This window comes from Onychostruthus taczanowskii, unplaced genomic scaffold (assembly GCF_017590055.1).
Source record: "Onychostruthus taczanowskii isolate IOZ18803 unplaced genomic scaffold, ASM1759005v1 scaffold248, whole genome shotgun sequence".
Taxonomy (NCBI): Eukaryota; Metazoa; Chordata; class Aves; order Passeriformes; family Passeridae; genus Onychostruthus; species Onychostruthus taczanowskii.
The window spans coordinates 18,810-43,959 of record NW_024499774.1 but is presented as its reverse complement, the minus strand read 5'-3'; the positions used below and the strand labels follow the sequence as shown (position 1 = coordinate 43,959).

The 25,150-nt window shown below is 37.6% G+C and overlaps 1 protein-coding gene across 3 annotated transcripts in view; it reads right to left on the bottom strand.

The window, feature by feature from the left end:
* Positions 1–25,150, bottom strand: part of VPS41 (VPS41 subunit of HOPS complex) — a 112,247-nt gene that overhangs the window by 69,196 nt on the left and 17,901 nt on the right. Inside the window, exons 3-5 of one of the 3 annotated variants that reach the window (XM_041406310.1) lie at positions 20,916–21,023; positions 17,796–17,873; positions 2,248–2,358 (exon numbers count right to left, since the gene is read on the bottom strand). In XM_041406310.1, coding sequence (XP_041262244.1) covers positions 2,248–2,358; positions 17,796–17,873; positions 20,916–21,023 — 297 coding nt within the window. Of the gene's footprint in view, positions 1–2,247; positions 2,359–17,795; positions 17,874–20,915; positions 21,024–25,150 lie in introns of those variants that run through there. The other 2 variants (XM_041406311.1, XM_041406312.1) reach the window with 2 other exon arrangements.

Genomic DNA, 25,150 nt, shown 5'->3' with positions numbered 1-25,150 from the left:
ATTCTGTCACTCTACTTTGCTCATGCAAGATCTCAGCTCGAGTGCTGCATTCAGTTCTGATGTCTCCAACATCAGGAGGACATGAAACTGTTGGAGCAAGTCCAGAGGAGGGTCATGAAATTTGTAAGAGGACTGAAGTACCTCCTTTATGAAGACAGGCTGAGAAAGCTGAGGCTGCTCAGCCTGGAGAAAAGAAAGTTGCATGGAGACCTCATGGCCAACTTCCAGTACCTGAAAGGGACCTACAAGAAAGTTTGGAGAGGGACCCTTCATCAAGAACCGCAATGATAAGACAAGGAGTAACGAGTACAAATTAAAAAGGAGAAATTTAGGTTAAATATTAGGAAGAAATTATATACTGTGAGTGTGGTGAGACACTGAACAGGTTGCCCAGAGAGGTTATGGATATCCCAACCCTGATACTGTTCCAAGCTAGGCTGAATAACTCCTTGAGCAACTTTGTCTAGGGGGAGGAGTCCCTGCCCATGGCAGGGGAGATCAGGACTACGTAATCTTTGCATTCTTAACATGCTGTGATTCTAGGATTATAGAATGTTGTCAGTAGAAAACAAGGGTGACTCCAGAGCATTTGCATTTTTCCCACATTCAAAATAGCACACAATATTTCCAGACTTGTTCTATTTCTAAACAGAAATTCGATGATAAAGTATTTCATAATGGCATATATATTATAAGTAGCAATTTGTTACAAGCCTTCTGCACACCCAACACCTCCATCAGTTGCTATTAACTTTTTCTTTCTCCTATTATTTTTTCTTTTCTGGCTGTACCATTCACAGATGACAATCAGGGAAAACAACTAAATTAAACTAAAAGAGACCTGCTCATTTACACAAACCTCCAGCTAAGTTTCGACAGGAAATGACATACACAAGGCAAAGCAAACACAGACTAAATTTTTTTCTGTACTCAATTCAAACTAGCACATTGACTATTACCCTGTTCACTGACATTACAAGTCAGAACTTTCTGTGAAGCTCAGAAAATAATGATAGATCATGATAATCCACATTGAATATTACACGCATTTTAAAAGAAAGTTTCAGGAAGAACACTAATACCAGACTCTTCTTGTTCAGAGTTAAATAACAGTCAAGCTTATGATTTCCAGAACTATGTTCCACTGGAAAGCTGTTTGAGAATCAAGATCTCAACCTATCCCGGAAATCAGAAAGAAAAAACCACAGATAAAATTGGTACATGTATTATCTAAACCAAAGTGTTTCTTCCAGAATCAGCTCCAATTCTTCTTTTCATAACCGTCATTTGTTTAAATATACTTCTGTGCCAGTCAGCAAAGTTATTTACTATTTCAAATTTACTTTACTATTTCAAATTTAATTGCGTTAATTAAATTAAATTGCATCAAAATTAATTGCATTTAGTTACATTCAACACCTTGTGGATAATTTTGATATTTTAGAAAGGAGGAACGCAAATAATATTGTGGGTCACCCCCTCCCACTTTGCTTTTATTTTTCATTTTTTTATTAAATGTTATAAACTCAGGCATGAAGTTTAAACTGCCTTTCCCTTTCTTTTTTTTAAAGCTTTGTCCAGCTAACCCACTGATGAGTTTATTTGTCTGACCAAAGAAAACAGGCTTTGGATTTTACAGTAAAGGAATAAATGCCCCTCCTGCACGATCTACCTTTACATGTCTACAAAAGATGAAGAATCACTCAAGGTTAGAGAAGACAAAAGTAGTCACTAACTCATCATAATTTGAAGGACTGATTATTTAATACAGTTGGAACCATGATACACACTGGGGTTTGGTAACCTGACTGTTGTAAAGGTATTTTAAATGTGTGTTGGAAAAAACCTGCAACATGTAAAAGAATCTAAAATTTAGAACACATAACAGAGATGATCAAACTTAAATCTCATGCCATAAAACCAGAGGCACCTGCATATGAAATGTTGAAAAAACTACTATTTATTATTTTATTAGCACTACATTGGATAATATTTTTTTACCTAATCACAACCCCTAGCATTAGCCCAATCAAGTAAAAATACACAACTACTTTGTGATCAGAATGATACTTCCAGTGCTGTATAAGTGATAATAATACACACTGAATTTCTCAAGCAACATAATTCAAATTTGGCAATACATTGGATCCTGTTAGTTAGGAATGGAAATACACTTAAATTATTTACCTGGGAACAGCTTCAGAATTTCATACACTTTTGAAGTACCAGCAAAGAAGGAATAAATACCTTCAGCTGAATTTCCATTAGCTGCAGTTTTCTTTCTGATGGAGACATGTTTGGAATTCTGGACAACATAAGTAAGTTTGACTGTTCAAAATCAATAGTGTCAAGCTGACACTATAGAAAAAAAAAAAAAAAAAAAAATTACCTTAATGGATGAAACAGAAGTTTAGGTAGCAGGAGAGAAAGCTAGCAGACACCTTGCACATAAAGATCTAAATGCAGACTTTTGCAAAATCCTAAATTTAAAGGAAAGGAAAATCAAATATCTAGCAGCAAATGTACCTCATGTGATAATCAATTACCTAATGTAAAATGCTTGAAATAAATGCTCTTACTATGGATTAAGTCAGCTCTTCAATTAGGAGTAAATTCATGGCCACTCAGAAAGCTTCTTTTAATTGTGTTCTTTGTGGCAACCCCTTCTCCCCTGACACTCATCATCAACCCACCTTATACAATCAGTCCCCCAATGGTAAACCTGAGAAATCAATCTGCTAATGTATAATTTGTAAAGCTCCCCCGACTAACAAATGGATAATTGATTCTTTCACAAATGCTGCATCCCAATGGATTTGAAGTGGATGAACATGAAATATAAGCCTGGATTTCACTCCAATTCCGTGAGAAATGCAATATTTACAAGCTAGGAATCTAAACATTTTAATAGTTGTCTGTGGCTTCATGCCTTTTAGCCATGGTTTGCAGGCAAACCACATGCTCATTAGGAGTGTGAAAAGCAAAGCAGTGGTCAATCATACTTACAGCAAAGCTCATTTTACTTCAAGAGATTCCCATCACTTCTACAACACCCTTAATCAGTGCTTTCATCCACTCTTTTCAAAAAATTTTCATGAACTTTTCCTGAATTAATTTAAACATAATTATTTATCTGTGTGTGAGGAACCAATTTAGCTTTGATTTATCTCAACACTGATTGTCAGGGGCACAAGGGGGAAAGGTTGCACATCTGCCACATGCAGGAGGCAACTTGAAGAAGCCTTGTCTCTGGGATGACTTCACCTGGCAACATGGGACTTCATCTCCTCCCATGAGACAGTCAGTAGGAGACACTGAACTCCCCAGAGAGGCTTCTCCAATCAGACAATGAAAGGTCTCCACCAATGGACTGCCACGGAAGGTTGGACTGGGCCAATGGTCTCCTGCCAGCAGGCAGACCTTAGGAAGAGCCAGACAGGATAAAAAGTAACTGCACCACGAGCAGTGGGGGGCTTTTGGGTTTACACTTTTTGTGTCTTTCTAGGGACTTGTCTTTTGGCTGGGGGCTTTTGAGACTTGCTTTTTACCTTTGGCTACAGCCTGCTGAGGGGCTCGCTGCTGCCCGCTGCTGTGCCCTTGCTGGTTTGTTCGCTCCCTCCTTTGCCCTGACCCCAGCCTGCCTTTTGGCTCTTCTGCTCTCGCTGGCTCTTGCTCGCCCTCGCTCCTGTCCTGCCTCTCTGTGTCCCTGATCATCGCCCTGCCGCTTCTCCCGCGCATCCTTGCCTCAGCTACTCGTGTCCAACCCGGTTGCTCCTATCGAGCAGCCCACTGCGATGCTCGCTCCGACCCTGTCCAGGGTCATGACCCTCCGGTCGGAGCGCCTACTCCGCGCGTCTGGCGCCGTCGCCATGGGAGCCGCGCCCGTGAAGCTGCGCAGGTTCGTTAAGAGCCAACCCTGCACGGGCAGGCAGCGCACACACCGCCCGCCGCCCGGACACAGGCACTTCCCCCTGAGTCGCAGGAGGCAACGTCCTCTTTTCCTCTCTCTCTCCTCTCCCTCTCTCTCCCTCGCCTTTTCCCTGCTGCTTTTCCATGTTCCTTCCTTCTTTTCTCTCTTTTCCAACCCTCTTTCGTTCGGGCAACATCTTGTTGTTTTGTTTTGTTTTTTGTTTTTTTTTTTTTTTTAATTACCAATAAACAGTTCTCAGATACAACGTTTCCCTTGTTTGGCTTAATTTAGTTTCTGACCATCCATTTCTAAAAGAACTTCTTGTAGTTTCACTCAGAGGTACACGACATCATGCATACACATACACATACATACTGAAAGAAGAAAAACACCCAAGGGTCTTTTCTGCTACATGAATATCATGAATATGGACCTGCATAATGATTATGTAGCTGTTCTCCATACTAAGGCAAATTGTATGTACACAGTTGCATTGTAATAAAAACAACCTGTCTCCTAAATGTGCCTACTTTTCATTTATTCATGTTTCATCTGCATGCTATTCACATAAGCATGTAAAGCTCCAATGTAAAGCAATATGATCAATCAAGCCATGGTTTTATACGTTAGCCTACTGGAGTATGGACTACCATTATTATGTTTGTATTATTTCCACCATGGTGGACGTATCCAAGTGTAAATACTGATTTGCAAACAGAAACCACCTCAGTTACTGTCATAACTAAGCTAAAATCCTCACAAAATACAAACCTTGCTCTATGTAGGATGAGGAATTTGCTTTGAAAAGCACCTCAAATCCTCAAGAACAGCTAAGCACAACTGTATTACATGTTCTGTGTCCCATCTCTTTTGATTTCAAAACACTCATACCCAGAGATCTCTTGTACTGAGGAACTGTCGTTAAAAAGAAACTGAATCCAAGCACTTTTCTTGCCCCAAATGCTGCAGTGTCACACAGACTTACATGTATTTCGCATATTTGTAGAATTTCCTTGATACAATATAGGCAAAAGCAACTCGAAACCCAAATTCTGATCCTGTACCATGATTTAGCCATAAAAAGATAGAAGTACACACATATTATGTATTTACATAGCTGAGAAACAAAGCACAATAACACAAAGGCCTAAATTGAAAATACAGCTGTAGGAGTTAAAGAAAAAGATGTTCACCACTGCCTGCAACAAAGTAGCATACTCTATATTCACAACACCTCAAGTTTCATTTGCTGAAATTTACTAATATCCACACCAAAAGAGGTTTAGCTCAACAATATTAGCAGCAAAATTCTGGTGAGAACTTTTGCTCCATTGCATTTCCTATAATACTCTTGAATCTGTCATTCTCCAAATGAAAAATGGGAGATTATGTTGGTTAGAAGAAAAGGGAGGGGGGAAGGCTCAGGGGAGTGACAAGGTCTGGGACACAGAACAATAACAACATTATCTTTTATCTTGTCTGCAGGAAGGCAGACCTTAGCTACAAAAAACAAAGATCTCAAAAGCTTGTCTAAAACTAAGGGAATACGAGGACAAGAAGTCTCTCGTATAGTCTAAGACAGTGAGAAAGAACAAAAAACCTACAGTGATTTCAATATTTTCCTCATCGGTGAATCCCTTAACCTTGTTTGTCAACTGCAGGGACTAAGAAAAAAAAAAACAACATCCAAGGGAGAAAAATTATTAACAAGGGATCTCCCTAAATCTCTAGTAGTTACTAGATAATCAGAATGCTTCTTTAGTATTGATTAAGCTATTATCAAAACCAAATCTATACTGAAAGCCTAGACTACTTCCTAGCAGAATTGAACTGTTAGCTAATTCCTGATGGATCCAAAGAAAAATCGCTTTCCTATTAAAACACTGCTGTGTAAGGAGATATCCTCCTGGGAACTCTGTGCCAAAGTAAGCAAACTATTCCCATTTCCTTCTCCCCCAGGTCCTCTTTGCCATCCTCTGTATAACTGTAGGGCTCTTGAACAATGTTAGGTCCTAAGCCTTCCCCTACTTCTTTGTTGCCATGTGTGTTTTAAAGCCATCTGAGAAGCAATATTCCCAACCATGCAGCAGGCTGAAGTACGGGGGGAGGGCTGAGGAAAGTCTGCTGGTGATAGATATATCTTCCTTGGAAAACCCAACACTCCCTGGGGAGAAAGACTATTCCTGGCAATGTGGAGGTTCACCTCACCAATTTCTGTGACTGCTTTATTTTCAGAATAGTTTGCCAAACACAATGAACTTGTGAGAATTCATCTTGAAATATAAACTTTCTAGAGAGGATACTGAATTATTAAAATGGGCTTTGAAGAACAGTCCCCAAAACATATCTAAAATGCTGAGGATATAACTTAAGGGGCACTTTCACTGCTTGTTTCTAATGGAATATCACCACCACTGTCATTAATGTATTTAACAGAATTTTGTAGAATTCCATCCTTGAAGTGGAAAGTATGAGATTTTATTCCATTTCTTGATAAGATGCATTTCAAACGTGACTAATGAAAAAAGCCAAACAGGTCATACAGTGAAAGCTCTTGTCAGGAGAGGTTTTCTTTTTAGAGATGATTTTATTGGTGCTTCCACCAAACAACTTTTGAAGAAGCAAAGGGGATGCTGACTATTCTGCTCAGGGCTCATGCACTGTTGTGCCAACATCATTCCCAGGAAGGTTTTCTGAATAGCCATAATGCTCATCCCACTCTCTGAGCTAACACAAGATAGAGAACGTCACCCCATGAAGCCTGGAAACCCTGTTTCTCCACACATTCCACACAAGGCCATTATTTTCTTCACAGTTCTCTTTTTTTTCCTGTAAGCCCCTGAAATGGAAAACTTCAGTAAGTATTTTTTCCAATTATTTCAGCTTGTCAACCACTCTGCTACAGACAATGATCCAAACCCAGTGGCTACTGAAATCAGTGAAAAGATCTCCACTGATGGAATCAGAGAGATGCAGAAATATTATAAGGCGTAAGAGCTGTAATGAGAGATGTGGGACTCCAGGTGGCTCTTCAAAATGCAGTTTATTACATCCAAGACGTTACAGCAGTCCAGGGTCATGGGAGACAGAGCCTGTGCCTACAGCTGTCAGTTGCATCTGCAGGCGGGCCTGGAGACCCTTAGTTTAGGTTACAGATGCATTATTTACTTTTCTTTGCTGAGCATCTTAATACAGTAGAACCAATCTATAACTTAACTTTTATCTACAGCCTATCATAACTACTATAATTACCATATTCATGTTACTATTCTCCAATCACTAGAAATTAGTACATTACAGTTTAAGCTATAAGTTGTTTTTCAGTTTTCTTGCAGTGGAAAATTCTGAGACCTTTTTTCTACTTGCAACATCTACTGACTTGTTTGCCTGTGCTATCTTTCTGCTTGGTAAAAACATCTTCTTGTTTGAGGTGGGTTTATCCTTTGCTCTAAGTCATAAAACCCCCTTCTAACTAATATACCCTTTGCCTCCTTAGTTATCCAGTAAGACTGGCTCAGCAATTCTTTTCTTCTATATCAAAACTTGCTTTCATTTCTATTCCTTCCTCAGCTTCCACATTCAAAAATCTTTCTGCTAAGCATACATATCTGTGAGACTTTCTTGTCAACCTTTCAGCCTTCCCAACAATAAGGAAATTAATTCACTTTCCTGCCTGAAAACAACATAAGTAGTCATATTCCTGGCACAGTTAAATATTACACTGGGTTATCAATGCTCAAGTTCAGCCAACACCTACACCTACACTGTCATTTTCCATGTAAACTTTCAGTTATCAACACTGATACAGATTGGCATAAGTCAGAGCTACATGCAATAATAACACATTTTCTGATTACTGAAAGCATTGTATTCTCTCTGCACACCAACTCAGGAACTTTCTTTATTTGCAATTATAAACATCTGGCAAAGTCTCACAAGTCCACCAGAGATACTCAGTCAATGTTGGGTGTCTGATTCTTGTCAGGATCCTAAAAACATACACAAACCAAAAAGATGGAGGGAGATAGAGAGTATACTCACACAAGTAGAAACTGTGTATTATGAAGTGCACTGTAATTTACTGTAAACAGCATATCGTATGCCATATCCTCATTGTGACATACGACAGAGAAGGCTAAATATGAAGATTAATTGATCCTGTGCAAGTTCCTCAATACATTTACATATAAAGAGGCTCTATTTCAATACCAGTATACATTTGATTGCATATCATAAACTTTATTTAAAGTAGATAAAAAAAACAAACAGATTCATTCACTCCATCTTTGCACTGCTCACATTTCAAATCTCCTATCCATAAAACTGCCAAGACCTTCAACAACTAGACTTCAATTAGCAGTCAGTTTAGGACTACAGTGGTGAACCTACCAACAACAACATACCAATTTCTTATATTGTTATTTCTCCGTGCCAGAGGACACTGAGGGAAACTAACTTCAACAGCATCACAGTGGAGATGGCCACTTGACAGTAGATACTTTTATCAGCAGCCATTCTCAGGGTATTAAGACCAGACACTGGTAAAATCTGGACTCTACATGTTTAATATTCCATCACAAGTGCAATAAAGTACTATGCACACTGGTATGTCTTTTAAAACAAGTAAGTCTCAACCTTCAGAAAGGAATCTTTATTAGAATTTTTAAATTCATTATCAATAATATCTTCCCCATAGAAAAAAAACAACTTGGTTTTGCCTTCATGTTTTGCTCATCGTATTATGCCCCTGTTATGTCATTATCTATTTTTAACAGTGCTGTATTTTTATTGTTAATGGAAACAAAGGGCTGTAGATCTATCATTAATGTCAACTTGTATAAAAAACATTGTCCTCCAGAATTCAGTCTTTCTAACCAGGAAAACATTTTCTAATGTAAATAATATTTTATTAATGCCTGAACTCTTAATAATTCTGACAGGCAAACTACTATTATTCTATATATGCACATAAGTGCCTGCATTCCCTATGGACAAAAATGCCATCCAGGTATAATACCCCATTTGAAAGGAAAACAGCCCTAGGAATCAGCAATACACTAGCTTCTTACAATCAAACCTCTCCAAATCCTTCCAATGCTTTTAGGTGTTATTAGGTTTTAGAAAATGCACATCTGAGTTACCAGTCTTCTATGAAAATGCTTAATTAGTGCTACCTGAAACTAGCTGTTTCATTGCTGCCAATAAAACTCTAGAGCAATTTGGCACAGTGGTCCACTTTCTAAATAGTCCTGAGATGTGATACACATTCAAACAGCAGATATTACTACACCTCGATGGTGAAAGAGTTAAAAGGAAAAAAACCCAACTGTTTTGATGATTTTGATGTATCTTAATAATATAACAAATAGTTTTGTTCCAAGTTGTTTGAAAGTGACACATGTAAATTCACTTAGCAGAATTACAGTAAGGTCCCCTGTTTGACCTTCCATAGAAATAAGAGGCAATAAGGTCTGGTGAAAAAAAGAAAACAAATTGGAAACTTTGCCCTTTCATTGATCAACAATGCTGTATTAAATACTACAGTACTAATGCCCTTAATGTCCTTCATGTTTAGCATTCTCCCCTTTTAAAATATCTTCACCCTAGATTACGCAATGCTTCAGGATTTTTTTTTTAAAACATGCAGAATACGATAGCACTCTACCAAGTACAGAGAAAGTGAATTCCTATTTCTTATGTCTAGATGCTTGTGACAGAACAGTATGCAATTATAGCCCTTTACCTCATTAAAAGCTGACAAAACAGATTTCTACTGAAATCAGTGACACTAAAAAGGGCTGCTAAGCTACCTTAAATGTAATACATTTAGAGCTGGTCATGAAATGCAACTGACAAACAACAGGATACCCAGTCTGAGGTAAAGTGATTGATACTGAAGAACAGAAAAGGAGACTTCATCCAATGCTTCTATGTTAAAAAAAAAGAGGAAAACAACATGCATTTGAAGGGCAGTGAAGTTGTAGAAGGACCATTTGGTCTAAAGATGGGGCTGTAATCCTTCTCAAAAAAGGGACATGCACAAAATAGTTGCTAGTCAAGAGTTCAAAAGAGAAGGCAGAAATAATTGCTATTCCAGAATCAGCAGATAAAGTACATGGGCTTTATACTTCAACTGAAATTAATTAGACCGACATCATACATGCTACTGTTTGCTGCAGTACAAGCACACATTTGACTTGTATGAGTTAACAACATTCAAGAAATAAATGACTGTACCATTCAAGACTTTCTGTAGCTGAACTCATACCTCCAGCTAAACTTTTTACATTATTCTACACTAAGCTATGTTTATTGAAAATACAAGCTTAAAAGAATAATTGAATTGAAACGGTGACACTTGCCTCAGTTTTGAGCTATAAAAAATTAATTACAAGTGATTCTAAAATTGTTTAGAACTCCCATATTTCATCCATATTCCAAGCAACATTTCTATTAATAACAAATACCTTCCATATTCCTTTGATCTTTTTGGTTAACTAAAAATTTAAGCAATACGCCTTTCAAATGAAAGTCAGAAACAATGGTACCAAGATGATGTACAAAACATGTACAAGAGGTTGTTTTTTCTCTTATTTCAGTTTTGTCAGACAAGAAACTTTTTTAGATCTATGGAATAGTGGTCATGACACCACAATTTCTGCCAGTCTACGCAAGATACCACAGGTACACCACGACTCCTGCCAAAGATGGATCTGAATCTTCAATAGCTCCACAGTTCTCACTGGAAACAGTTCATGTCACAAGCAACCTAATAAGCACAGTACCAGAATAAACATATAGAACATACTTTCCAAGCCTTTATACCAAAAAGCCAGACTCAAAAGCCATCTGAATTATTCCCACAACTACTCTAAAAACCTTTGGATTTCCAAATCCTTTGCAGTTATAATGAAAAGACAGAGAGAAGCAGAAGTGTTATTAAATTGGGTATAGACACTCAAGACAAAAATCCCAAAAGATGACATTTGTATCAATTTTTTCCATTTGAAAGAGTTAGCAGTTGGCATAAAGCATTTAAGACATAAAAATGCAACTATTTGGGTGGGAGGTCCCAGGGTTGAGAAGGAAACCTATCCCTTGCATAGACACTTGCTTCTATCAAAACCATAATTTTTATTTTGGTTTTTGGAACTATCACTTAAAATAGCCCACTTGATTTTGAAAACAAAACAGGATTTCAGCTTCAAATTTAACAGGCACAGTAACACAGTAACACCATGCAAATCCTAACACAGAGCTACCCAGATCTTTAAATTCTGTTGCTTCACTTTCTAAGTTTTCCTACATAGTCTGACACTAACAACTAAAATGATGCAGTTAAAGGTAATAAACAGGGAATTTTAAGTAGCTTGTCAAAGTAAGTGACATTGATATTATCTTAGTCTCAAACTGTCATGCAAAGTTCCATCCAAAGCAACTTCATTATGCACTGAAAAGCTAAGTTACCTTCCCCATTGAAAGACGTTGCTTAATCTCCTACAGCAGTTAGTAGGTTTTGTATCATTACTAGCAGCAGCACTTAGTGCTTAAGAACAGCTGTTTCTTTGTTAGAAATATTTTTTTCTTGTTAATAATTAAATTCTTGTCAAGAGGCAACAAGTCTACTGAAACCTCTGGTTTTCTTTGCAACCTGCTGAGTTATCAGCAAAACCAATAGGCCACAGACTGACCTTCAAGCAAGGTCTTGCTCCAGAGACTGGTGAGTGCTGTAACTTCAGTACACCCAAAGGCAATAATACCACCACAGAAGGAACTCCCTTTCAAGCCTTCAAGGTAGCAGAGATGACATAGTGGTTTTGGATTATTATCACTCCAATAAAAAAAAAAACGGTAATTAAATAGTTAGTGCTACACAATGTGAGACAATCACAAAAAAAAAACCTTACAAGGCAAGGAAAGAAATACATTGTAAAAAGATATGCTGTGAGGAGGTTACTTCTGAAACTCCAGCAGTCTTGAATAGCTCACAACAGCCGTCGCATGCTAAAAGGACTTTAATTTCTTCCTTGTAAGAGAAGCTTGAAAACACTATTTACATTGTTTTCTAGACTCATGCACCACTACTGAAATACCTTCAATGCATGAAACATTTAAATCCTTGTTACTTATAAAATAGGCAGTTTTTCCCCTTCTAAAATACTATCACTGGCACCACCCAAGACTTCTTAACACTTTTGCTTTAAGTCTGATGTTTATGAGAAGACCAGAATGGGGACAGGCTTTCTTGCCCTTTGAAAGCTTTTTAATTTGTTACATAACTAAACATGTTTGTACAGCTTTCTTCATATTTACAAATCCTTAATCCAAAGGATGTCAGTTCAGGCAATAATTATATGAATAAATTGTAGACAGAAGGAAAGAAAGATGGAGAGACATTTGGAATTAACGTGCTGTGAATCAGTCCTACATCATCATCTGTCAGCGGAATTAGCAGGCTTTTCTTCCCTCTTCTTGTTGCCTTTTAGTAATAATTTTCAGTGTATTTGACACATTTCATCTCACTCAATGCACTGAACCCTAATACAAAAGAATACCAGTTTGTCAAACATACATTATTGAGGATGCATACCAGTTAATCTTAGGCAGCTGACATTGTCAAAGACAAGCCATCCTGGCAAGAGCTACAGAAATCCTAGCCAAAGAGGAGACAGGGATAACAAGCACACAAGCACAACTGCTGAGATACAAAGCAACACAAAAGGCCAAAACCTCCCAAGTCCTGTCTCAATTCCCCCCAAACCACAAATATCTTACAACAGTTTCAAAGCACACATTTCCACTGCTGTTGACAAGAGGAGCTGCGAGCCTAAAAAGACTAGTCATCCACTTGGCATAGGATTCAGCATTGGATACTTGAAGAGCTGGATGAGAGTAAGACTTTATTTTGAAAATAATTTTTAGTTTTTTACATTAGTTTCACAGAAGCCTCTCTGAATATTTATGGGTCAAAGTAGATTAGACACTACAGTATTTGTAATCCAGGATAACCACATTGATTTGCTGCTATGGACATCAAGAAGTTCAATCCTAATAGGTTTTTTAAACAACAAACAAAAAAGTGTGTTACAATAGCAGAACTTCTAGGGACACCAAGCTTTATATTTTAGTGTTTCTTACAGCTCCTTTTAGTTCAAATTAAAATGATAAATGTATTCAGTCTTCAAAAGTAGTGCTGCCATTCAAAATTTGGCCATTCTGGAGATAATGCAACACACTGTGAATTCTCTCCCTCATTTTGCTGCAAATCCTTTGATATGAGTACTGTTTTATTTTTTACAATTTGGCTCAAATGCAGGTGCAAATCATCATGGAAAATAAAGGATTTATTATAAAAGCAAAATTCTTATTTCTTCAATTTCCAAGTCCATTTGTATTTTTTTAACATGGGTTCCTGAAATTAGGAAAGAAAAACAGAAATCAAGAGGACTATGAGAGCAGTAATGGTATTTTCTAAGCATATTTAATATGAACTTGCCATTAAAATGAATTTTTTAAAAATCCTTAAAAAGAACCCCTCTTGCATAATTCTGGTTTATTTTACATACAAACAGTGTTTGAATCTAGTAGCTTTTAAAGCTTCCCACGTATGGTTTGTTTTTGCTAATTACACATTTAACAGATGTATAGAAAAATAATTAATTTTTTCATGTCTCAGATTTTCTTTAAAAAAACCCAAAACCAAAACAAACCCCTGAAAAATAGAGATAAAGACTCAAATGAGGTACAGTTCCTTGAATTATGTAGCTGTTATGAATAAAAAGTTACCTATTTTTGTTTAAGGTTACAGAGCTAAAACTAGTTGGACCAGTTGCTGTTAAATTAGCTTAATTGTTAAGAGTTCTTCTTTAATTGCCTGTCAACAGTTGGTGATTTAGCCATTGTCCTCCCTGGTGCTTGCCCCGGAGCTACACCTGGACATGCAGCCCAGGAGAATAGGAGTGGCCTGAGACCACGGATGCAGATGAGAAATGCACTGCTCCAAAATTTTCCCATTTTCTAGGAAAACCCGTAAAAACAACGAACCAATATAGAATTAGGGGACCCTAGGTGATGTCTAAGGATGGGCGCGAAGTCCAGTGCCTGCTTGGATCCTTTTTGCTTCACACCCTGACCTAAAAGGATGTTCACTAAGGAGGGGACCTGAAGTGTTGGACCGAAAAGGAGGAATCTGCGAATCTCCCGTGAGGACGCAGTCCCCAGCTCTGCCTGCAGACTAGCGGACAGAGCTGCATCACCCTCCTCCTCCGTGCCACTCTTGGGGACAGCGGCGGCGTGGGCTCGACTCGTCGATTTCTCCCTACCTGAGCTGAAACTCTTTAATAAAGGCATTAAAAAGGAGAAAGATCTCCTGCCTTATTTATGTCAGCTTGGGGCCTCGTCCGGGATAGCCACGCCTGAAGAGGACACCAGGACTGGGACGGGACGCCGACCACCCTGGACCTGCAGGACAGCTGGCTACCAGGACCAGAGAAGATCAGCTTGGGGCAGTGACACCGAGGAGCGCAGGACTGGAGAGAATCTCTGGCGGCGGGAGAGGGAGGCGAGCGAGTGTTGTGTGAGTGAGACGAGGGCCAGCAGCTTGGCCCCTCGAAGTGAGTGTGGACCCCTCAGTACCGTGGCTCCACACCCCCGCGAGGGGGCCGGCCGGGAACAGAGGGAAGCGAGTGGAACTGGTGATTGAGGCGCCTCCAAAGGGGTAAAGAGAAGCCCCCTCCAGGCGTGCGGAGGAAATAGTTGTGTGAGTGGCACGCACCCCAAAAGCCCTGGTACAGGTCCTAACGAAGGAAGTTAGGCCATTTAGGTAATCAGGCAGTTTTCTTTGTAGGTCCTGACAATGGAGGTCAGGCACGAGGTCTGGCAGAGGAAGCCTTATCTCGAGTGTTTTAAAGTCCGGACAAGAAAGGTTGGGTAAAGTCACAGGTCCCGAGAAGGATTCGGGCAAGTCTAAAAGCCCTGCAGGCAAACAAAGTCCTGATGAAGGAGGTCAGGCAGACAGCCTGAGAGGCCAGGGTCTCGAGGATTTTTGTTTTGTTGGTTGAGTCTTGGCAAGGGAGGCCGAGATCTCTTTTAAGTCCTGACAAAGGAGGTCAGGCAGACAGCCTCAGAGGCCAGGGTCTCGAGGATTTTTGTTTTGTTTGTTCAGTCTCTGCGAGAGAGGCTGAGATCTCAACAAAGTAAAGATCTCCTGCCTTATTTATGTCAGTAGCTGTTTTCTTTTGCACAAAGGACATCACATTGCTATCCTTCTTATTAATTTCTGCAATGCCACAAGACAGAAAACATCTGCTGAATAGATCCTTTTAAAAAGAAAAATACATACAAGACACTCCTCAAATACACTGTTTACTGCAAACAGTTAAAACATTTCAGTGGTAATACTGCTATTTTACTCAGAAAAAATTCAATACAGTATTAATTTCAAATAATCAGTAACAACAGGTACTTCCACTATTAACAACTGCAAGATAGAGCTGTACATGCCATTTCACCAATGAAAAGGTTCTGAGAAGGAATTTGCTCTTTTTGGATCAGAGAAAAAGAACCAGAAAAAACACCACTAGTGAAAACAGTCTTTGCCAGCACATTTACAAGAAATGCTTTGTCCCTGTGTGACTTGAGGAAGTAATTTCCTTTTTTTTCAAGAAAGGGTTAGGTTTTATGTGGGATTTGTAACATGTCAGTATTTTAACGCAAATTCCCCAGGAGAGACAATAAAGAGGAATTAGGAGAAGAAGAAGAAGTAGGAGAAAACTGAAGGAAGACCCCCACTGAATGTTTGCTAGTGATGCCTCTAGTCTAAAATTCAACATGAGAAGTTCAGGTTGGAAGGAAAATATTTTGGTGTACAGCAGCCAGTTCAAAATAAACTGTCTATAGGTTCAGCAGCTGACATTATTAATTCAGAAAACTTCTCAGCTTAAGCAGCCATGTACATCATAGAGCTGCTTTCTTCTCACATAGGCAGCCTGTTCTGTTCTACAACAGTTAGTTGTTCCTCGAAAAACTTTTCTTTTAAAGACATGTGGTGCTAGAAAAAAATCATTGTTCTTCAAACTAGAAAAAAGAGGAAAAAAAGAAAAAAGAAGCACCATTTCCACCTGATCCATGACATAATCTATTGCATTGGAGACACGTACATACATTACAAAAAGAGATATAAACATTAAGAATAGAATCCAAGAAACATATCTTTTCCCTATTCTCCAGCTCAAAAAGCAGTTTGTACTCTAGCAATAGTTTTAAAAGAAATCATTGCCATCTTTACAAGAGACACAGCACAAAAATCATCCTGAAGCAGGCTAAGTTTGGAAACGTAACATCTCTGAGCAAAAAATAATGTTATAGTCCAACACCAACTTCATCAGAAACCACCCTCCCAGCAGGCACTGGTAGGACTTCTTAGCAAAGAAAAACAAAGGAAAAACCAGCAAATTTGGGAGGGTGTGTATAAAGAGAATGCAGGGACTTTGTTTTATGGACTTTAGCAGTTAACAGGTCCCCTTGCTCCTTGCTGTACACCTAGGCAGTTCCCTAAGTCTTTACAGAAGGAGGATTTAACCTCTTGGAACCAGTGTGAGAGAAAAAGGCATTGGTAGTGGACAGAAGAAGACTGTTCAGACTCAATACAAAATCTCCACTTCATTTGAGTGAGTCTCTGACTCTGTCTTCTACTGCAGCAATGGAAGAGAATAATTCAGGTACATTTAATCTGACCTGAATTATTCAGAGAGAGAGAGAATTTCTCCTACTTCTCAGAGAAACTCTATCAAGAAGTATGCATGTAAAGTAATCATAACTGCAAGGGAGACACCAAAAGCTTTTCCTCTTCTGAAATGCAGTCAATATTCTCAGCTGCAGGGCTGATGAACATATAAAATTAAAAGAAATAGAAGCACATAATTAGTTTGACTTTAATCAATCCCCAGTAAGGTCATTGTCAATCTGACTAAAATTAAATTAAAAATTCCTTCAAGAGCTGCGCCTTGAGTTTGTGTTCTCCTCCCTTGCACAATTCATAATTAGATTTTAAAAAAATATAAACAAACACCTGACCCCTTCCATGCAGCTGTATCAGCTTTAGAATGTAAATTCTCTTCGCAAACATGTCCACATCTTGTGATGGTTTTTGTGATGGCTAGTGCTTACACTACTATGAAAAACTTAGTAGTAGTGCTTGGATACTAGAATTTTTGATGACCTGAAGAGAAAAAAAAATTGTAGCTCTTTTCCTTCCACTCCCCAAGAAAGACAGGGAATTTGAAACTAATGAACTAATAGACACAATAAAAAGGAACATTTAAAACTCTAGAACATTTAGCATTTTATTCCTCTGATAGCACAAAGCACAATAAGAAAAAAGGCTTCTTCTTTTCCTTCAATCAATACAATCCCTTAATAACTCAAATTTCAACACATTTACATAAAATATTAGCATTATATATTTGTAATTGATAAACTGAGCCAGCAAGGTCATCAGTTTTCAATTACTTGTGGCAACCAGATAAGGTGATAGTGCACAAACTAATAACTGACAGTAGTCAGCTAATGAACACGTTCATGCCTCATGGAAGTAATGAGCTTCTGGGTTCATTTTTAATAGCCACTTGCAATCATAAATATGTATTTCCTCTTCTGCTTCATGAAAAAGTTTATTATATATAAACTGAGATGTGCTCACCACAAAGACATGCAGTATAATTTCTTTTTGCAAGGACCATGCACTGTTTTTTATGTTATGGAATGCATTAGTGTAGTTGCAGGTGTAACAAAAGTGTTAACTGACTTAACACAGCAAGAGTGTTAACTGGTACGTTGCAGCAGTTTTACATGCCTGTAAATGGGTTCTAAAAAAGATCGTACTTACAACATCAAACTTCTGTGTGATGTTCCCCTGGACATCAAGTAAATAAACTTTGCCATAATGTGTTCCCAGTGCCAAAAACTGTGAAAGAAAGATATTGATTACATAAACACAAAGATACCACAAGAAATACTACAACGCTAAATGAACTCCAGGATTAGCAACACTGGGGAAAAGAAAAAAGCCCACCACTTTCTATAGTGAAAGGTTATTTTAACTGCTCCCAAAGAATAAAAGAGGGCTTCAAGCCCATATTACTGTGATAGTGCAAGTTAGCTGTCAGAATGAGTCATGAGGACCCTCATCCACTGACAACTAATGGTGCGTCTGCAGTCTGTATACACCAGCTGATGGACTGTGGCAGCAAATTAAAAATGCAGCGTGAGAGCAAGAACCAACAGAGATCTGAAACAGTTCCTAGATCCTTTCTGCAGCTTTGTTTCAATCCTAATGTTTCCTTTGAGCTTTATTTTTAATTCTCCTTCATTATTAAAATAAAAACAAAGTCTTCAAACACAGCAAAAGGCCAAATGCAAGCCACTGGTAAAATACGCTTGAATTATGGAAGGTCTATGACAGTGCATTTAAGCACACAGATAACTCCTGGGTTTGTTTTCCTTCACGTAGTAACTTTCCTAAATAGAATACTCCCAAGACAAATACACTGCCTTGGAAATCTCAGGAGTTTCATTCTAAAAAACAGTAGCAAAATAAAGAAATCTCGACATAAATCCATACTATCACAAACTTATTTTGATACAAACAAGAAGGAAATTGATTCTGAGAGATCTGCTGTTAATTTAACCATGTGAACTACACCTAAACAGAAAAGATAGAATTTCAGTACTACTTGATTTATGACAGAGGTTTCTTTTATTTGCCCCTTCCCCCACCCTCCCACTTTCAGCATTACTGAAATAGTCTAGGCTACTCAATTTTCTGTATTTCACTGCATGTGAGCATGCTTCATTGCAACCTATAATGAAATGCTCAAATTTACAGGCACTGCTAAGCGTGTCAGTCAGGCAGCACAATCTTTAAAAAATAACCTTACAGAAAGTCAAGGTTTAAAAGGATTTATCAAAATGGAATTGCTTAAAATGAAATTTCTGTTCAGGCACTTAAAATATGAAGCTACATTAAAAGGAGGGAAGAAAGGGAAAGAAGGGGTTCATTAGAAATTCATTCCCTGCAATGCCTTTCACTCCTGCAAGGTTGCCTTTTTTCAGGAAGAAAAAAGTCCCTCAGGTAAAAAAATCAATACTGATTAATAAAACATCAGGTGTGCAGACATAACTAGGTATGACTATTCCACTGCACAGGCCTGCTTGAATGCACCAGGTGCCATGACGATTAGTCATCCAGTGCAGACAGCAAGCCTGGTGAAAATATGATGCTTTAGCAGCAGAAATGAAAAAAATAAATTCTGGGGGGAAATTAGTGTGAATGAAGAAGCCAGATCTCAGGATTCCCAGCAAAGTTATACTGCTTTAGTCAGAGTTATATTTTACATATTACTGTATAATTTTTCTAATGATAGCATTCAGCAGGGTTTTTCCTGTTTGTTCAGGAAAAAAATCCTGAGAAAATCAACCAGAATGAAAGAGAAATACCCTTGCAAAACCTATAAAACAGCCTCATTTTTAAGCTCTCTGTTGCAAGAGACCATTCCTAAAAGACTGCAGTACCTGGCTTCTAACAATATTGATTCTTCTCATAAGTAGTGTATCTAGTTTGCTGGAAAACTGAAAGTGCTGGGATACTTCAACAGTTTTCCTGTATTGTCATGCTTTGTGACACTATAGCAAAAACTGTATCTGTTCACATCCTTATAGAAAAATCCTGTTAAACTCTCGGCTTTCAAAATTTACCTGAGATACAGGAATAAAAGGTAACAGAAACAGACCACAGACAAAGAGGAAATGCATGCCAATTTTCCAAATATCTGTGTAATTCTAAGTTGTCAAAATTTTTAAAAGACTTATTGTTTTCATTCACACAGTTAAAATACAAGCTTCATCTTAAGAGCCTCTTGAGCCATAGCAACAGTCCTCTGAGGAAAAGAAACACAGCACAAGTCAATCTAAAAATATAGCCAAATAATAAAGATAGATCCCCCTCAACAATAACTGCTAAGGAGATACTACTGGCTATGAAAAATTATATATTCAGAAAATAGCTACTATGTTTTACATACTAGTAGTTGACAAATCATTAACTCACACTTTCAAATGCACTTCAGAATGCCTCAATATTCTAAAATGTTTTTCAGTATATATAAAAGAGAAGAAAACTCATAAAACACAAAAGCAATTGTTTAATTCACTGAAGAAGCACATTGAGTTTATTTCTTTTAAGAACAAAATATTAATTATTTTAAAAATTTCTTTATTTTGCATTGTCTATTACTTTATCCTTATCATACCTCTGGTACATCAAAACCTCTAGCATGTGCAGTTCCTTTCTTTAACACAGTGAATCTAGGAAGGGGGACAGGGAAGTGTTAGTACAACACCCGCCCCGCAAAAGTAAAGCCTAAGCAAACAAAAAATACAAGAATTACTTTCTTCTACACTGTATTAACATGTCTTCCACAGCCAAATATATATGCTAAGTTCCTGACATGATCAAGTTGGTCTTTACTGACACGGCTGTACAAATAAGTACAATATATACCAGCTTTCTTTCTGAATAAAGAAAAGTTAGGACTGTATTCTGATAGCAGTTCTTAATACTATTCATAATTAAATCTGAGTGAGCATTTTTCTAGTAGTTTATGTAAACATCTCATCTAACAAATCACTGCATCTTGAATTCTCACCTCATTTCCTCATTGAGGAAATGTGTTTCCCACTGAAAAAATCCTTGATACAAACAAGAAGGGAATTGATTCTGAGAGATCTGCTGTTAATTGAACTATGTGAACTACTTATTTTATGACTGAGAAAATGTGGATTTCTCAATACAGGTAAATGGTGAATTTTGTTTATGTTACCATTGCCTTGCAGTGCCACTCTAGATTCAGCATCACTCCTACACAGAAATACACTGATGCATTATAAGCACAGATAAATACATAAAACCCAGCAGAAGTGCTATGTCAGCCACAAAGTCACACAATACCTTTTCATGCACTGTCATGCAGCTGGCTGCATCCTTCTGGAGAATTTCGGTCACTCCATTAGAAAGCCGTTCATACTTGAGCTTAGGTTCTTCTTCACTCTCATCTTCCTAAATTTTTAGGAGTGTAAGGAAAAGGGAGCGAGAGAGAAACAATAACAAAAATACTTAGAAGTTTATTTCAGATAAAAATAAATTAAAAGATACCCCAAAACTATCACACAGCAACAGGCGAAGATGGATCACTGCGATCTCTTCACAACAGCCATTACAACCAAAAGCCAAACTTTCACAGTTTAATCATCTGAAGGCGTTTGGGCTGTGCTTTTTTGTTACTGGTTTTTCTTTTTACTCCAAAGTTCTGAGTGCAAAGTCTGTATAGCAGCGTGTCAATTTAGCTGTAGGAGGCACTTGATATCTAAAAAGCAGGAAAAATGTGCATGTGTACTTTGCTACATTAAATTAGTCATTTGCAATTTAGAAGTAAAATACAAAAAGGATGGATATGGTAATGAATGATGACAAAATAAAGTATGCCACTGTAGCCACAATGAACTGAAAGCTGAAGCATGCATGTTACAAGATACTTCACGACCTTTACAAGATGCTGCACCTCTGTAGGAAGGATAGATGCAAAATGCTGTGAACAAAAATAAGAAGAATCCACTAGGAATAAGTTAATTGTATACAATCCACCATTGGGCTTATGGTAAAAAAAATACTATAAATATGTTTTCTGGGAAGAGGATCTGGGCACATTATACTCCTATGAATCACCTTTATCTTCTGCATGTTAGGATTTTTTTCTGGTAAATACTGAAGCGTTCCTCTCTTTTCAAGCATGTTCGGTATTATCACGCAATCACTACTTAAATGCAAGGAAGGATCATGGGGCAAAGAGTGAAGAGAAAGGAAACCAAGCTAAAAAAAAAAAAAAAAAACAAAAAAAAAAAAACCCAAAAAAACCAAAAAAACCCCCAAGCAGCAAATTTATTGCTCAAAGAAGACCAACATGCTTATCTCTTAGGAAAAGAAAATCCTAGTTGCAAAATAGCTCTTTGGTCATAGGCATCTATCTATAACAGATGGTCTACAGAAGTACAATGCCAGAGAGATTCCACAGGCTTCAGTAAGTTTCACTTAATCTTATACATGCACAGACATACACAAACCCTTATATATCCCTTGGTCCTCACTGAGAAACAGTATACCTGCAATAACATTCTCCTACACTTGCTGCTATTGACTGTAATGAATACATCAACACTGAGTATGTTTCCCACATAAAACATATCTTTCATTCTTAAGTAACCAGAATATACCAGTGCAGTGCTCTAAAGGAGTGCCTTAACTTCCCACCAACCACTGCCTTCCAATTCCTAAAAAAGCACAGTGTCAGCCTACAGCAGAACTGTAATTGTGCAACACTTTATTGTAGACACAATGCAAAAAAAATTTGGAAGAGAGACAAGTTAACAGGTTAATAAAATGTATTTGGTTTCAATTGCTTTTGCAGTACTAAAGCCAGTGTTTCCCAAGTTAAATAGTACAGCCGTTTACTATGTGTGCTACCATCATATACAAAACGTGCACAACCTCATACAAAGCTCAAAAAAGCCATACATACCTATGGAAACACCCAATATTTAGTCCCATGCTTATAGAAATATATACTGCAAAGAAAGTGTTTTAAAATGTTATGTGAGAGTTTTATGACAGAATACAAATGAGATTAATACAGGGATGTCAGCAGTACATGACGCAGGATTATGAAGTGGGATGTCAAAATGTCCACTAAGAAACAATTTTATTCAGTAAATCTAACACTGAACAAAGTTGTTACTAGACAGAATGACAATGTCAAATTACAGGTCTGTATATAAATCAGTCAAATTCCTCATGCCTACAGATCGTTAATAAATGGCTACAAGGTAGAGGGAGGAGGTAAAGTCAAAGTAAAAAGCATAAATTTGATGGAAGGAGAGTGCAAGGAAGTATGTGTCCATTTTATAACAATTAACACATTACTATGTTTTATACATTGCTTACAAAGATTACACTTGAAATGCATGGGCAATCATTGAATAAATTCATAAAAGTAAAAATTGAACTGCAGTCATCTAGTTTTTATAAGATCTCACATGTTGCTGGGGCCAGGACATCCAATGTGCAACCAACATGAAAAGTTAATTCTAGTCTCTGGAGTAGTTTGCATAAAATCATTCATCCATGGACCATTAGATAAAGTTACTGTAAATAAGTTTTACCTGTCTTATTTATGAGTGAAAACTAAGTAATTTTTTCTGCACATGCATATACAAAAAATATATACTTTCAAAAGTCAGTGCACCAAAGCATTCTGCCAGGCTTCAAAAAAATGAAAACTCCCAAATATTAGGCATGATGATGTACCTATTTCACGCTTTCTTGACAGGTATCTTCTATGCCAAATAAAAGTCAAGCTAAAAGGTGAATTGAAATGAGGTTGGGGCACTTTACTGTAAACAAAATGAAATAAAAAGGTGATTTTCAAAAATTCAAGATTACTGCTTCAGACTTTGATATATTAAATGCATTTGATGATCTCTTATTTAGAGTACCAGGGTTTAATAATTTTAAAGGTATTTTTCTACCAGGAAAAGCTTTTATGCAGTTTGAACTTCTAAAGTAAACACAAGCCAGTGTTAATAAAAGCAAATCAATAATTTTTGTTAAATTTTAATAATCTTGAAAACCCACAAATTAAACCATGAGCAGCCTGAGTTGAGATGTCAGTTAGCTGTGTTTCTATGACAACCTAGAGGAATAGTACAAGTCCTGACTTGCAGCAAAGCTAAGACATAAACAGAGTGAAATTTACCCCATACAAGAGAACTCACAGCTTTCCTTAAGGGAAAAAATAACCAAAAAAAAAAAAATTGCCGAATTTACACGTATTTTTACTAACTGTACGACACTTTTAATTAAACCCTCCTAGAGGATTCTAAAAATTTGAAAATAAATTTTCTAACACTGCTTTTTGTACCACCACTTAATACTACTTCAATATTTAATGCCTAAAATTATCTGAAATAACAATACTAAATTTTGAGATTCTTGACAAATATTTTAAGAGAAAAAAAATATTTACTGCTCAGAATGTGTAAAGCACATTTTGCAAAGCACACATGGCAGCCTTAAATTCTGAAAGGCAAGGAGACCCACAGAGTTGTCAGGAGGAAGGTACCTTTGTGATGTTATAAAATAAATAATGACCACTTTTCAACAGCAGGAATGCTAACTTGAAACTCATACTCCATTTGATTTTCCACTTGCCGTTTAAAGCTAAAGCTAGCAGTCATATCGCTAAAATATAGCGCCGAAAAGAACAGGCATCCATAAACATTTCCCACTGAAAGCACATTTCCAACTGAATGAAATACTCTGATTATCCCCTAAGACTAATACAAACTCCTTCCTACTGAGAGCTCTTCCAAGTGTCATTGCTGAACACTCCTGAACTGAAAACAAATTCCTTCTCATTCACCCAGCACCTATGCAACACCAACTCTTCTTCTGGAACGGATTTACAGAACTAACAAGAGGTCCAAATGTGCAACAAGCTCTCAATAGGCCAGTGCCACTGCAAGGGATTCTCATCAGCCTTTCTGAACTCAGGTTCACAACCTTCTTCAGATATTCTGCCCCATCTTTCCTGGCTTTGCCTACAGGAATTGCTGTGCTGGAGCTATGAGTAGGAAAAAAGAAAAAAAATCTGAAGTCAGTCCTTGTGAAGAAAACTTCCAGAAGGAACCTGTGGGCAGTTCCCAGAGTTATTCCATTAGCCCACATTTGCTCCTGCAGCAGAGAATCTGCCCACAGGACAGTCTGTCACATGAACATTGCTCTATTGATTACAGATACTCTAATTATGTTACAGGTACTGACAGCAAAAGTGTCATTCTTCCCAAACAATTTGCCCTCAAAGTTTTTCAAAGCCTTTATGGAAATAAACATTGCATACATTATAAGGCAATTGTCCTTCCCCTTTGCTGCACATCTTCTGCCCAGTCCCAGATAGAATTGCAATTACTATAAATGTCCATTCCAGCCTTGTTTATGCTTGCAAGTTTTGATCCTGCAAAGCATTTAAACTCCAATACGAAGATAACTGAAGTCCATCACAGAAGCAATTTCAAAAAGGACACACTTACACCCTACTCCAACAAGGCCCTAGTGTCATAGGCCTTCTTAAAAGG